This window comes from Pleurodeles waltl, chromosome 4_1, assembly GCF_031143425.1.
Source record: "Pleurodeles waltl isolate 20211129_DDA chromosome 4_1, aPleWal1.hap1.20221129, whole genome shotgun sequence".
NCBI lineage: Eukaryota > Metazoa > Chordata > Amphibia > Caudata > Salamandridae > Pleurodeles > Pleurodeles waltl.
In genome coordinates this window covers 46509033-46525054 of record NC_090442.1, presented here as the reverse complement: position 1 = coordinate 46525054, position 16022 = coordinate 46509033, and the positions used below count along the sequence as shown (strand labels likewise).

The 16022-nt window shown below is 44.4% G+C and overlaps 1 protein-coding gene across 2 annotated transcripts in view; it reads left to right on the top strand.

Annotated features, from left to right (window-relative positions):
- LOC138287360 (zinc finger protein 558-like) overlaps positions 1-16022 on the top strand; it is a 79618-nt gene that overhangs the window by 42447 nt on the left and 21149 nt on the right. The window contains exon 5 of one of the 2 annotated variants that reach the window (XM_069227730.1): positions 4570-4671. The exons of the other annotated variant lie outside the window; for it this stretch is intronic. Coding sequence (XP_069083831.1) covers positions 4570-4671 — 102 coding nt within the window. The remainder of the gene's footprint in view (positions 1-4569; positions 4672-16022) is intronic. 2 annotated transcript variants of the gene reach the window in all.

Sequence of the window (16022 nt, the reverse complement as noted above, 5' to 3'; positions counted from 1 at the left end):
GGAAGCGCGGAGCCAACCTAGAAGAAGGCTCCGAAGATGGAGGCCTAGAGCGTCAATGCTCTTCCAGTGCTGCATCATCCGAGCGACTGGGTGAAGTCGAAGAACGCTTGTCCTTCTTCGACTTCTTCTTTTTGTGACCCGAATGTCCCGATGACTTCAAGGACGAAGAGATGTTGTGACTCCGCAGCCGGTCTCGAGGCTTTCCTCTCGAACGAGACCGTGAGCGCCGCAGAGTCGAGTGTCGGGCCGCCATGATCTTTAGGGACCGCTCCCTCAAAGCTTCCATGTTCATGGCCCGACACTCGGAACATGACTTTGGGTCGTGATTACGCTCCAGGCACCAAAGACACACGAGGTGCGGATCCGTCACTGACATAGTTCGGTGATAGGAGTCGCAGGGCTTGAATATCCCGCGACGCAGCCACAAACTCATCAAAAACTTTGACAAAAGTGTCGATGTAGTCAAAAAATTACTAATGTAGCTCTCTCTGGACCTGCGCGTAGGCTGGCGTGGAAAGAAAAGAACTGACGTCAGCGCACCAGGGTGGCGCCTATATATGACCGTGACGTCATCACGGCAAACACAATGCCAACGACACCCACGGAGTCGACCGACGCCATCTGACGGTGCACAGAGGTACTGCTCGAAGAAAAATCTCCGGATCCAGTCTGACGCCTGGGGAAATTCAAAGGTAAGGAATCTGCAACTAGAAGTCTCTATCAGATGATGTGTGTTTATCAACCAGTGCCAAAGTTATTAGCAAATGAACACTTCATTGGCCCCCCTCATCAATAATGTTGTAACCCACCCCGTCCTAATTTGCAAACCTCCAAAACCTGCCACTGGATGTTTGAAATACTTGAACCTGAGTGCAGTTTGTTAACTGTCTACTACATTTCATGCATATGTATCAAACAGTTAGCAAATGAAAATGTCATTGCAACCCCCTTAAGTTTGCCGCCCCTTGATTGATTAGCACAAACTTTGACACATTCAAAAAAGGGGAGCTAAAAGAGGGTAAACAAAACAGCGATGCCGTCCATTCAATCAATTCAACAAAAAAAAAACTATTTTATGCACCTTACTTTAAATTGCTACTGTGGACGTGGCAGCTAGCAACCTCAGCTTACAGCAAAGAGATTGGCCATTCAATATTTGATTCATACAAACAGTTCCATATCATCAGTCAAAATTAAAAAACGTTTGATGCAAGAGGCTGGGAGACATCTCCCGTTAGCATGCACCAAGTGCCTGTTGGTTACCAAATCCAACCGGTAAGTCTTCTCGTCCTTGGTGTAGTCATGCAGGCCAGAAGTTAAGATGTTTGTTTTTCATTACCTGTCCCTATTGCTAATCGTTGTAGGTACCTAAAGATAGAGCCTTAATTTCCATCCATACGTTTCATGTAGGATTGAGCTAAAAATGTATCCAAAGGTCTGTTTATAATATTTTAATAGCGCTGTCCTCGGTACATGATTAGCACAACGAAGTACATGTTTACCAGTATGTTACGAGCAGCTGACATGTTTCATTGCCTAGTCATTTTTATGGTAATTTCTTCTGGGCTGGAGGACCAGGAATTCACCTATTTATTCACCGTGCTAAATGTCTACCCGGTGAGCACCTACCAGCGGACACTTGTGTGCTTCGCTCAGTGTAGCCGTACTACATCTGGCCCACTAGTGGTGTCGGTGGTCCAGCCGCGCTTTGGAACGTGTCCAATGCCATGGCTTGACCGCTAACACCACAGGTAAGCATGCAAGTGCTGAGGGTTGTACTATTGTTGTACTCAGTGCATGCGGATTAGAGGGTGTAAATCTGCCAATACAAAATGGACTATGTAGAAAAAGCTCCCTCACCCAGTGTTTTTTTGTTGTTGTTTCTAAATGGATTAACGATTTCTTTGCAAAGTGGAGCCACAGTGTAATATTTTATGGATAGGTATACATTATCCCATTGAAGACCTTCTGACGCCTTTTAGGGTGAAGCGCGCTAGACTATGTTGTAATCTCTATGTGGGCTTTTAACCATGCCCGTCACTTTCATTAGTTTGTGGGCTTGCCTTTTAAAAATCGATTGATTCCATTTGTGAAGGGCATGTATACATCATGCCTTTTCCGGTGTTTAGCCCGCCTCGAGCGCACCGGTAAACTATTGAAAACATACGAGGATCCATGTTTTCAGCCTGGTTTCTGGACTTCTTTATCTTTTTATTTCCTGCACAGCGCTATCTTGCTGGGCAGAAGTAGAGCACTTTGCATGTCATGGCGACCATCGGCTTGCATATGTGAAACTGTTTTACTTTTCATTATTAGTTTATGTGGCAAGAAAAGTCCGGTTAGGAGTTTACAATGCTAATAGCTGTAACACGATCAAATGCGAGACCCGTTGCATTGCAAATGCTTGTTTAATGTAAGAATCTCAAAGCCTACTGCACACATTTACACTAAAGCAAGGAAAGGCACACCGCTGAGTAAAGGTCTTGTTTCATGCCACGTTTGATGCAATTCTATTTTGCTTTTTTTGCTGTAAAGGAGCAAAGTTTCAGATTGAAATTGAAAGGCCTCCCTTCATTTCCCCCCACCCAACCACATAAACAGATTTCCATGAAACATTCCATTCTGAGAAGGATCTGCTAATGCTATATGATCGGAAAGTTTTTGTCGAATCTTTCCAATACCTCGGAAGCAACACAATTCTCAGAAATTTCCACTTTCATGCAGGTCCGACTCTGCTTGTTAGTAGAGCTCAGGATCAAAATGGTCAGATGGGGAGGGATCAGGAACAGAGGCAGGTATGGGATATAAAAGTGAAGAGGGTAAACTGGCACTGCCAGTTTATATCTGCAGTAGAACAGACTCCTACTAACGATCACATCTCGCATCACGCCACGCATTCTCCCCTAACAGCTCTGCTATGCACCAAGGCTCCTTTGGTAATCCTGTGAGTGAGGTCACTGGATAAGAAATACAGGCAGGAATGAAATTATAAATTCATCTAACCCCATCATTCCTAGCAGTGATGGATCTCACTCTATCATAAAGCGAAGGAGAGATGAGATCTGCAATACGCAGCTCCATAGGCAACAATCTTCATTGCTTTCGCGTACGTTCTTTAAGCCTCAACTAAAATGTCAGTGACAAAGTTCTCCAAAAATTATATTTTCTCTGCTGGCTTTTAAATGAACAAACTTGCAGAAACAAAGGGCCTGATTTAGAGCTCAGTAGACATGTTACTTCATCACAACGGTTATATCACAGCAGACGCGATATCCATCACCGTTGTGACGGAGTAACTTCCACCAATATCTAAATCAGGCCAAAGTATTTTTGTATAGTTCACTGTACCATCCACTCCTGTACTTCACTCAGAGTCATACACGTCTTAGTCTATTATTGGATTCCTTTTTGACATATTCTGCTTCAGGAAGATATGAACATTCCCCATTTTGTTAGTGCCCTGCCCCGTCTTCTGCTGTAAGATTACCAAGGCACAGTCACGGTCATTCTTTGACAAAAACATTTTCACAGAATATTTACTTTACCATGACTGAGACAACAAGTTGACCTGAACACACCTACGTATTCTTCTCTTACGGATGATCACGTTTTGGACTCTGAAAATGTTTTGAGGGTAGATGCAATCAAAGCCTCTGGTTTCATGCATCATTGTGGAGTAGAAGGAGAGATGGCCCATAGGGCTGATAAGGTTCACACATTTCTGTGCTGTGAGTGAAAATATTTTTAAATGACACAAAGAAAACCTAGAGAGAGGGACTGAAGAAGAGGAGGAGAATTGCAGAAGAATGGTATGGAGCCCGGAAAGGACAGAGAATGGCTAGGGACCATGAGAAGAGGTAGCAGTAGCTTTCTGTTGCCTTTTATCATGGATAGTAGTACCACAGTACGAACACTCATTCGAAAGGTGGTGTTTACTGGGGGCAGTATTTGCTCCTTATTCTGAATTTTGCCAGGTTTTACCTGGCAAGATTGAACGCAAGCAAAATAGTGTGCTGTGATTTTGCACATGCTGCTAGCCTGTTTGCAGATGAACAAGGAGTCCTGTCAAATTAGAATGAGGGTTTTATAGGGAAATATTTCCTTTTTCCAGTTTTGATTTGTTCACATTTATGTTGGTAGCTGAGACAATGCTTTGACCCAGCTCTATATCATTGCAAATGAAACTGTACGTGCAGTGATAAGGTTTCGGCCATCCGTGGATACTGCCTTACGTGTGCCAAAGACTTTTAAACTGTTGTGACTGATCGTTGTCATCACACATTATTCCCATTAACAAAGGGATTTCTATAAATAAGCTTGTTCCCTCTTCTCTGTATCCAAACTTTAAAGAAGATGCCTTGGGACAACCGTGCTGTGTTGCCTTACAAATACTACCAGCTTAAAAACAACTAATTGTTGCGGTGGAAGATCGACATTTTCCTCTAATGGAACTTCCATGTTTATTTTTCTCTGTTAGTATATATGTTTAATTCATAGAAGAATAAAGGACCTGATTCTCCCAACCATTCATTTGTATTCTTCTGTCCTGTTTTATTACTGGGTTTGCAGATATTGCATCAGTTGTTTCACTGAAAGTTAAAACGGAGGAAGAATCGTACTCCGCGCGCCACGCTGACTGCGAGAGACGAGAGAGCGCACCCAGCGGCGCAAGTGAGTGACTTGATTTATCTGGGTGCTCCAGATTGAAAGAGTATCAGAAAGCAATAAAATGAGGTTGAATCATTATACTAACATTGCTAATAGAGCACAATGAGTGTGCCTTGGAGTGTGTCCCATTAATAATTGGACCCCCTGTCCTCCGCCTGCTATATCGCTAAAGGCCATCCCCCAGGAACGGATTACAAAATAACAGATGTCTACAAAACTCTCTAGGTCAACAACTGGTGGGCAGGTGTATGAGAAACAATAGCAATGAAGCTAAGTTATGAAACAGTTACATTGTGAATATTGTATCAGCAAACGGAAGGGTATACATGGAAAGAAACTTTGGCTTGGATACAGAAGCTCATTTCTCTCTGAGAATTAGACTAAAAGACTGAGGTACAGACATATGTAGGAAACCCTGGTTTGTATTTGTACTGGTACGAGTCACTTCATTTGCTTGTCATTGGCAAAAATTAAATCAGGTTAGGCAACAGTTTTAATGATGCCGTTTAGGTTGTGCAGTACTCCTGCCATTTTCAGCTCTTTATGGATTCGGTATTGGCTGCTGTTGTGAATTTTTTGTATTGTCGAGTATCATAACATTTTGTATTTTATCCATCTCATGTTTTGTCAGAGTCTGAACAGAACTACTCAGTATTTGAAAGAGAAAAATTACCCAAGAATATAGTGTGTATTGAAAGAGACCTCTTTTCATGGGCTCTAACAAGTCATTCAAATTCTGAATTGATCACTGAGATTTTCGATGTTTAAGAATTCTTCCATAGAAGAATAGTCCTCAAACTACAAGGCGTTTTCTGTGCATAGTTTGATTTACCCTCAGTTATATTCCTGGTTGGTGAATACTATATCACGCCTTCAGCCTTACAATCAGCCTGTAACTCACTCACAAGCTGAATTAGTTCAGTCTTTCTTAGACAAAGCCAAGATAGCTCTAGTACATACTTACCCTGAGGAACCAGAAGATCTTCATTTAAAGACCTTTCTAATTTGACAAAATTGTTTGTATTTTAGCCAACAAAGGAATTACAGTTGAATGTTATGAAAATGTGTCCTGGCTCAACGATTTCTGGTCATAGAGGAGTTAAGGCTACTTTTGATGCAGTTTTATCATCCTTGTGGTGTCCTACTGTTCATTCTCATGGCCAAACATATGTTCTTACCTGCTGCACCTGTGCTCAGCACAAACCTTAACACTCTGAGCTCTGGGGTATGTGCAGCTGTTACCAGCAGCTTGAGAGCCGTGGCATGCAATTGCTACTGATTTTATAACAGATCTTCCACCTTGAGAAGGAGACACTTGACACCTTTCATATATAATTTAAAGGTATCAGGGTAATTTGAGCTCAAGTCCAGCGGTAAGTGTTCACGAGGCTGATGGTTACCCTATCATTCACCAATATAAATAACAATAAATGTAAGAGGCACCTATTCAAATCCAGAATGAAGTTTCAGTACTAAAGAAATACACCTCTATTCTTTTACCTTAGTTGTATCCACAATACACAAATATGTTGGAATTAAATATATGTTTTCATTCAGTGTATACATTTAGTTGATATATCTCATAGTTGTTTACAATTATGTAAATGAATGCAGAGTGCCATCACTTGAAAAGAGAAGTTAAAGCAATTTTTTAAGTGGATAAACATTGAAGCTGTGGTACAGAGAACACGTGTCTCGTGAGACCTGTCTCATTTTCAAGGTGCTTTCATTAAAATATTTTTGAATGATCGAGGTAAGTTGTTGAACTCAACTTAACAATGTCAAGATATGACAAATACTTAGCGATGGCTTATCCTGTGAAGTAGTGCTGGATTGAAGCAGAAACGACATTCCACATTGATTTCAAGAGACTGATTTAACGTAAATGTCACTCATCATATCGTAATGGTCCAACTTGACTATATACACTTGCTCAGCTGCCAATACTTGCTAAGGCAAATCTAGAATGAAGAAGGCTAGAGTTCATACAGGACAACCCCAGACAAGGCCAGTAAAGGAGAATACTTAGGTGCTTCCTGAAAAACAAATGATAAGATCAGCAGAGTGACTGGAGGATACTGATACTACAGACTGCTTTTTGGGCCCTACTTAGAGTCATTCCATTTTCTTTCTCCTGATAGTACTTGAGAGAGATCACCAGGCGTATGTGAACATGTTATGGTTTCTCTCATCGCAGAGGTTCCGTCTTATCCTCTTTTAGACCAGAGGTCATCGGATGCAAGGTGAAAGAGGTGATACTTGAAAGTCATGGTCTTCATTTATGACACCTACATCTTGAACCTCTAGTGAACAGATCACATAAAACATGGCATCTACCTGAAGAGGTCTGAAGACAAAGCGTTCAGAATCTTCTGTCACGAGGTGCCGACATTCTGGCCAGTTTTCTCAGTCGACCTTCTTAGCAGATGGAAGTCATGCTAATTGTTTATAGTTCGATATTCCTACAGTGAACAAGAGCCCTTTGTGTGACTATCTTTACATTGATGAAGTAAACTCCTAATAAGCTCTCATTACTCGTTAGTGTTTTTTTTTAATCCATTATATTTATAGGGGACAAAGAATTAAATGCACAGTACACGTGGTTGGTTTTATCAAACTTGACCAAGTTTTAGAAAGGTGAAACATTAAACTTAATTGACAGTTACAACCCTTTTATTTAACTAATTAACAGCTTAAGACATTTGGAGGGTTAGTTGAGGGGGTGCCTACCCTCCTCAAGTAAAAATCACAATCCTTTTTAGGGTGAATCTCAAAAGTCACTAAACTTGAGCTCAACCACCTGGTAGCTATGGCACAGAGTAGATATGGTTAAGTTAGAGCAATGCGTAAATTATTCATACAGTATCAATAAAGTAATTAAGTCAAAACACAAAACAAGAAAAAATAGAGTAAATTTTAATAAGTAAAATTACATCAAAATGACAAAAATAAGGGGAACCAGAGGTTTATGGCTCAAAATCATACCAAAAAGTGTTGAGTACTAACCACATTCATCTGGGTGACTTGACTGTTCCCTGGGCATGAGTTAAGGGATGCTGCGATGGAGTGTAGGACAGATACAAAAAACAGGTTACCCCAGTCAGAATATTTACCTTCGGACTTAGGGCCTGATATACATCTTGGTAGTAATGGTCCCGCTGTCAGTTTTCCAACTGAAAACCTGCCTGCCGACTTGGCCCACCAGATTTAGATATTAGCGGTCGCATAGGTGATAGACGGCCCGTGTCCTGTAGACTCTGCCGAGGATTCCCATCCATGTCGATGGCGCCTTAGGAAATAGTGGCTGATGGCAGGACCTCAGCCACCCTTACAGCCGTGCAGATTTGGATGTGCCTTACCGCCAAGTCATCTGTGGCGGTCCGACCTCCACATCTGAGTTGGCGTATTGGGAGTAAAATGGGGTGAAAAGTCACCTTTTTTCCAGAATCTACTTCTGTTGTTGACTGGACAACGCCTTCCATCACTGCTGCCCCTGGACCACAGAGAAACAATGTAGGAAGGTACCCTCTTTTTGGCATGGTTACCCCCACTTTTTGCCTTCTGTCAGTGTGTTTTTGACTCTGTTCACTGGGATCCTGCTAACCAGGACCCCAGTGAATGTGCTTTCTCCCTCTCAGTTTGGTTGCTCCGGACTTAGTGCACCCTACAGTTGGTATACTGGTGCCCCTATGTAAGTCCCTAGTGTATGATACCTAGGTACCATGGGCATTGGGGCACCATGGGTTCCCCATGGGCTGCAGCATATATTATGCCACCCATGAGAGCCCATAACAAATGTGTCTGCAGGCCTACCATTTCAGCCTGCTTGAAAAGATGCATGCGCCCTATCACTACAGGTCACTGTAAGTCACCCCTATGGCAGGCCCTCTTAGCCCAGTGGGCAGGGTGCAGGTACCTGTGTGTGAGGGCACCCTTGCATGAGCAGAGGTACCCCCACGGACTCAGCTCCATTTTCCAGGACTTTGTGGGTGCGTGGAAGCCATTTTACCCGTGTTCTGGATATAGGTCACTACCTGTGTCCAGCTACACAATAGTAACTCCGAACCTGGGCTTGTTTGGTATCAAACATGTTGGAATCATACCCCAATACTGTTGCCAGTATTGGTTGTATGATTCTATGCACTCTGGGGGCTCCTTAAAGGAGCCCCAGCTTTGCTCCTACCATTTTGCAGGGTTTTCCTAGGCAGCCCGCGATGCTGCCATCCTACAGAAAGGTTTCTGCCCTCCTGCTGCTTGAACAGCTTAAGCCCAGGAAGGCAGAACAAAGGATTTCCTTTGGAAGAGGGAGGTAACACCCTCTCCCTTTGGCAATAGGTGTTACATGGCTCTGGAGGGGTAGCGTCCCTAAGCCACTGGTATGCTTTGAAGGGCAGATTTGGTGGCCTCCTTGCATAAACTGATTTGCACCAGTCCAGGGACCCCTGGTCCCTGCTCTGGTGCAAAACACAGACAATTTCCCAGCGCTCCTCCAGGTGGCCACGTGATTCTGCCATCTTGAATCCAAGGTGGGCAGAGGCCTCTGGAAGCATCTGAGTGGCCACGTCTGGCAGGTGACGTCACAGCCCCCTCCTGATAGGTGGTCACCCTGGTAGGTGGCCAGTCCCCCTTTTAGGGCCATATAGGGTCTCCCTCTTGGGTGGATGCTCAGATTCGACATTCAAGATTCCAGTAGGACTCCTCTGCAATGTTTACTTCGGCTTATGGCCACTGGAACCGCAACTGGACTTCACAGGAACCTACAAGCTGCAGCGATGACTTCACTCTGCAACATTGTTTCTCCAGCTCCTTCCAGCAACTGCAACATTTCCCCGGCTGTTCATCCTCTGAGGGCGGCAATTCTTTAGGCTGTATCAAGAATCAAGAAGGAATCTCCCTTGGAGTGAAGGAGTCACTCCCCGGCATCCACAGGCACCAACTGCAATGACAACCGGCTACGTGGATCCTCTCTCCTGCAACTCTTACCTTTGCCAAGGCATGTTGGTTGTTTTTCCACACCTCTGATGGACTGCAACTCCTCTTCCGAAGTGGAACATCGACTACATCACTTCTGGAACTCTTCCTCTGCTCCTGTGCTGCATAGCTGACTCCTGATCTTCACCGTCGACCTGGTCCTGCATCTCAAGAATGGTGGGGAGTGGCTCCTGCCCCAACCGGACACTCCAATGGGAACTGGACACAATCCCCTTCATTTGCAGGTCCTCTTCAGTCGGGATCCCTCTTCTGTTTCTTCCAGTCTTGCTTTGGTCTTGCACAGTCCTTCTACAAATTTTATCTGTGGTTTTGGAAAAAAACAGGTTCTTACCTCTTCTCTCCTCATCGCTCCTCATCGCTGGGGGCATCCTGGTACTTACCTTTTGGGATTCCTAGTTCCTCCAGGTCCCCTCTACTGATTCCACTTACCTGGGTGGGGATCTGCCTTTCGCATTACATTTTTTTAGTATTTGGTTTAGTCTCCCCCTAGGGTCTCTATTGTTTACTGTCATTTCACTGTTTTCTAATGCTTTCAATGCCCATTCCTGAGTAATAAGGTGTATATAATAGTGTGTTTACTCACCTGCTAGTAGAGTATTGCCTATACAAATTTTAGTATTTGTGTTACTTTAATAAAGTACCTTTATTTTTGTAACATTGTGTGGTTCTTTCATGTGTTTAAGTGCTGCGTGACTATAAGTGGTATTGCATAAACTTTGCATGTCTTCTAGATAAGTCTTGGCTGCTCTAGAGAGCCTGGCTTCCTAAACATTGACTACACCTCACTAATAGGGGATACCTGAAGCTGGTATAGGGTGATAACACAATAGGTGCTCAACACACACCAGGCCAGCTTCCCACAAACACAACCCCCCATCCCCCCTTTCTCTTGACTCAATGGTAGGGAATCTGCATTGCCTGTGTACGTTGTGTGGGCACCTCATATTAGCTTGGGAGCACTGCAGTCATATACATGTTACAGTACTTTTTGTAAATCACTGTATGTAGTATATGTCTGAGACACAATTGGGTCAGACATGGATAAGGACACACTGGTACATTACACGTATCGCACACATACACAACTGTCATTCTGATGTCAGTATTAATTGCCAAATAAATGCTAGCACCAAAGTGACGGTACAAACACATTTGTCAACTGTGTCCATGCGTGCACATTGCAAGGGGTCTTGTACCTGTCATGTTGTGCTTCCAGTTGTGTATGTTTGTGTCCAATGCAATCGGCTGGTTGAGGTGGAGGGAGCGGGTGATGTGGTTGTGTCACTATGTGTGCCACCTGCATATGGGTTTAATGGTGTTGTGTATGTTGTGTTGTGTTGCTGCTTGAAACCTTCATGTGAGTGTTGTTGTGTGGTGGTCATTGTCGTGATTTGTGTGGTTGTGCCGTTGTGTGAGTATGTTTGTGTACATGAGTGTGTAGTTGTTTTGGTTGTTGTGGTTGTGTCATGTGTGGGTTCAACGTCAACAGTGTGCGTATGTTGTGTAATGGATAAGTGTGTGGCAAGGTACTTTTTTTTTTTTTTTTTGTGTGTTTGAATTGTTTTATTAAGAATATAGGGTGATACATAATATATAGAAATATACTTTCAAAGCAAAGCAAAGCATTTTTTTTTTTACAGCAAGTGGTTCCATAATAGATATATAAACTTATACAATCTAACAGATGTTCCGGTTAATTGGTTGAAGGATTGTGAATAAACTGTTAAGAGAGAGTATGTAAAAGAAAGAGGAGAACAAAGAGAAGGGTTAATCAAGGGGTGAGAAAAAGATAGAGATGTCTTATAAGTTAAGAGAGAGGAGAAGAAGGTTGGGGAGAAAATTGATAAAGGAATAAATGAATAAGGGGACCAAGGGCCCTGGAGCCAGACTGACAGGGCTGGGGCGTGAGTTGTTCAATTATTCCCCATCTAATGTGAATTGTCGCGTGGAAGTGGACAATGTAGCACATGTACCTAAATTGATATGATATGAGGCAAAGTAAAGGTAGAGGTTCCAACACCTGAGAAAAGATAGCACCAGGAAAGGAACGAACAAAAGATTGTCCATGGGGGCGTGCAAATTGAAATGGGTTTGTTTAAAGAATGGGTTCTTCTTATATGTGTTAAGTTATCAGACACTGGTCGGAAGAGAGGACAGGCAAGGTACATTTTGTGTGTGTGTGACTTACCTGTATTCCATTGCCACTGTCCGATGTCCATTTGGTCCAACAATGGTCTCACTCCATCAGCAATCCTCTGGCAGTACACTGCCTGTAGGACTGTAATATCTAAATATGGTCAGCAGGAACCCTCCCACTTGAGGTAGGAAGAGCACTCTGTTTTGGTGGTCAGTGGCTCCGCCGCAGTACATCTAAATACGGTGTGTGGAACACAGTCAACTTGATGGTGTTCCTGGGGCCACCGCCACGGCAGATTAGTGGTAAGACCGCCAAGATCTAAATCAGGCCCTTAGTCTCTGAAATGGAAGTCAGAATTATTCAGCGGTGCAAGGCAGCAGACTCTGGCCATAAAGAGCTGCACAGCATTGGATACCTGCTGGACAAGGTCCTGGTGAAGCCGTTGACTTTTTGTGGGAAATCGCAGACCTGGAGTAATTCGGATTTCACGTCGAGTAAATGTCCCTTGCTGGTCGAATACTTTTAGTAACACAAAAGGATGATGGACGGAGTGCTGAACAATGCAAACACTCACCCCCAGTCACAGATCTGGGTTTAATCCATCATTCTTTTGCTCACCATGCCACCCCAGTTTGGACCCACCTATTTGCAAATCAGTCTTTACCCTGTTCCTCATGGGAACAGTCCAGCCCAAACTGCCAGGCCAGGTCCTCCCTGGACCGTAAACAAGCATCCTAGGACCGGTTTCAGGGTATCACCCTTCATCAGTCAGGCTAGCTTGAATCCAGTGGCACAGTGAGCAAGGGACCCATGTATGGGCATACCCGCCCACTTAGGGCAACTTTAGCAACACAAAAGGATGATGGACAGAGTGCTGAACAACGCTGACACTCACCCCCAGTCACAGATCTGGGTTTACTCCATCACTCTTTTGCTCACCATGCCACCCCAGTTTGGACCCAGCCATATGCAAATCAGTCTTGACCCTGTTCCTCATGGAAACAGTCCAGCCCGAACCGCCAGGCCAGGTCCTCCCTGGACCGGAAAAAAGCGTCCTAGGACCAGTTTCAGGGTATCACCCTTCATCAGTCAGGCTAGCTTGAATCCAGTGGCACAGTGAGCAAGGGACCCACGTCTGGGCATACCCGTCCCACTTAGGGCAACTTTAGCAACACAAAAGGATGATGGACGGAGTGCTGAACAATGCAAACACTCACCCCCAGTCACAGATCTGGGTTTACTTTTAGTCCCTTCAACCTGTGAAGATTTCTATGTTCAGACTTAGGGGGTCATTCTGACCCAACGACCGCGGAAGCACCGCCAACAGGCTGGCGGTGCTTCCGGGGGCATTCTGACCGCGGAGGTAAAGCCGCGGTCAGAAAAGGGAAACCGGCGGTTTCCCGCCGGCTTCCCGCTGCCCCAGGGAATCCTCCACGGCGGCGCTGCAAGCAGCGCCGCCATGGGGATTCAGACCCCCTTCCCGCCAGCCTGGTTCTGGCGGTTTTCACCGCCAGAACCTGGCTGGCGGGAACAGGTGTCGTGGGGCCCCTGGGGACCCCTGCAGTGCCCATGCCACTGGCATGGGCAGTGCAGGGGCCCACTAACAGGGCCCCACATAGATTTTCAGTGTCTGCGTGGCAGACACTGAAAATCGCGACGGGTGCAACTGCACCCGTCGCACCCCTTCCACTCCGCCGGCTCCATTCGGAGCCGGCATCCTCGTGGAAGGGGGTTTCCCGCTGGGCGGGCGGGCGGCCTTCTGGCGGTCGCCCGCCAGCCCAGCGGGAAACTCAGAATGACCCCCTTAGTCACTTTTTTTAAGCTTAGATTCTTCCAGTGGAACAAGGCTGATACAGAAGAGGGTTCCACAAAAAGCAGATACCTTCTCCTTGAGGCCCTCGCATTTGCTGCTGCAGAAACATTCAAAGCCGTCACAACCTGAATCCTAAGGCGAGCAGGATCGCACCTTCATCGGAGCAGCTTGGCAGATTGTTCCTGGTCCCCCATAGGTCTTTGGAGCCAAAACGTTTCTAATTCCATGCTTTCAGGATATGTTAGGAGGAGTACACTTTGACAAAGCAAAGGGTCCCATGGCCTTGAGGGCAGCACTTGGGTTTCAAGACTCACACTAGCAGGGCCCAGGGCAGGTCCAGTTTGGAAATGGTCAGCTAAACTGTTGCAGAAAAGGTCTCTTGTATCTTTTTGTTTTCCTGTTGCTTGCACAGCAGATCAGCTTCCTTGTCCTGGTTTCAAAAGGGAGAGCAGGCCCAGTCTTATAGGCTCTTCTCAGGTCCCAGGTTGCTGGTTCAGTCGTCTTCTAATCTTCCTCAAGCCCAGTTGTACTCTGAAAATTTATAACAGTTTTATAATAAGCAGTGATTAGGTTTCTGACTCTCTGGGATAATCCCTAATACTTCGAACTGTGGGCATCATATTTATGCCTGGCACCAGCCCGATGATGGGGGTTATTCCTGGCCCCTCTCTAACTAGTGGAGTAAATGTTCCCAGGGGCAAACCTTCCCACTTTTGCAGCACCTCCTGTGTGCCCTACAGCAAGCAATCCCACTGTGCCCTTCTCTGCCTTAATCCAAGATGGCAAAACCTTCCTTCCTTTATGCATTGCCTGTGTGCCCACTCTAAAGATGTGGCCTTGAAAATTAGCAATCCCTCCTCTGTGGTCACTCTAAACCAGTTCTGGGGCCATCTCCTATCCCTCTCGTATTGGAGTCTGCCTGACGGAGGGAGCACAGAAAGACTCTGCCCAGGTGTCAGCTAACATTTGTCTGTGCAAAGGTAAGCATATTTGAAGTTAATCTAGTTCCTGAGCACAGCCCAGATGGTCATTGTGCTAGATGAACAGAAACACCACCCCTAACCAAGACCTTCACACTTCATCAAGGTGGTTATTCAACTGCCAGGTAACATCTGGAGCTAATGGGCCTTTAGAGGCTTTAGGCATCTGGAAGATAACTTTCCAAATGTACATTTTCCTTGAAAGTTGTTAATAATTGATTCTACCATTAAATCGGATTTTAAATAACAATTAAGGAGCCTTTGAATTATATTTCTAGCTCTTTCCAGACTGAAATCAGCATTATAAAATGTAATGATGTAACCCAGTGTCTTACTGTGGAACAGACATCCTTTCTACTGTAAAAATAGCTTTTGGGGCTTTTTCACTGTAAGGGCATGTCTAACATTAAAGTTTCCTATGTCCTACTTTTAAATGCCATGTGCCCTGCCTTATAGGCAATAAAGTCTCCTTAGGGGTGACATATTAATATTTAAAAGAAAGGTTTAGGCCTTTCAAAGGGGGTTATTTTGACAGGACAAATTTGCAGTTAAAAACTGCAACAGCCAAGCTACAGGGGTAGGCCTTTGGTGTGGTTTCCAATGCCACTAGTTGGGTGGCACAATGGGTGCTACAGTCCAGTGCTGACAATAACATTCCAGTCCTTGGTTACAGCTTGTACCACATACTAATGACTTATAGCCAAGTTCAATATACCAATTAGGAATATGCAAATTCAACCATGTTTAAAGGAAGAGCACATGCATATTACTACTTGTTAGTAAGGGTAACGTGCAGCTCTACAGCCAACAAAAACAGTCAAGGTAAAAATCTGGGGGTACACCACACAAAAGATGGTCATTTCCTACAACAGACCAAACAGTAAAAGTACACAGGTTTGGTTTATCCAGCATCTGCCGTCAGATCAAGATTAGTTTGATTCATCATCAGAGATGTTTTTCAGTTTCTGATCTGATTTAATGCCCAGGTGCTGTAACGTGGTTTTACAATAGTATACGTTTTAACTTGTGCAGTAGGAATTACATGTCCCATTGTGAGGCTGATGTAAATCTGACCGATTGTAAATGCACTGGAAGAGAAGTGAGCTGCATATGCCTCAAAACCTGCAGAGACCCACTATAAACACATTACAGAGAAGAGATGTTGAGGGTTACAGAGGTTACTAAATTCTGGGATTGGAAGTCTCATTTTACATTGTTTGCAAACACTGCAGTTGACATCAGAGTAGCATGCTCTGTCATTTGTTCAGTTTTCTACCTAACCACTTAGAAAGCTATTAGAAGTTAAGGCTAAGGATAGCGAAACCTGCTGACAGAGCAAAAGTGAGTTGAAGTAAGAGAAAGTAGACTTCAGGAAATGAGGAGTAGAATATATGAGAACTAGTAAGAAAAAGATAGAAAAGAAAAATAAAGG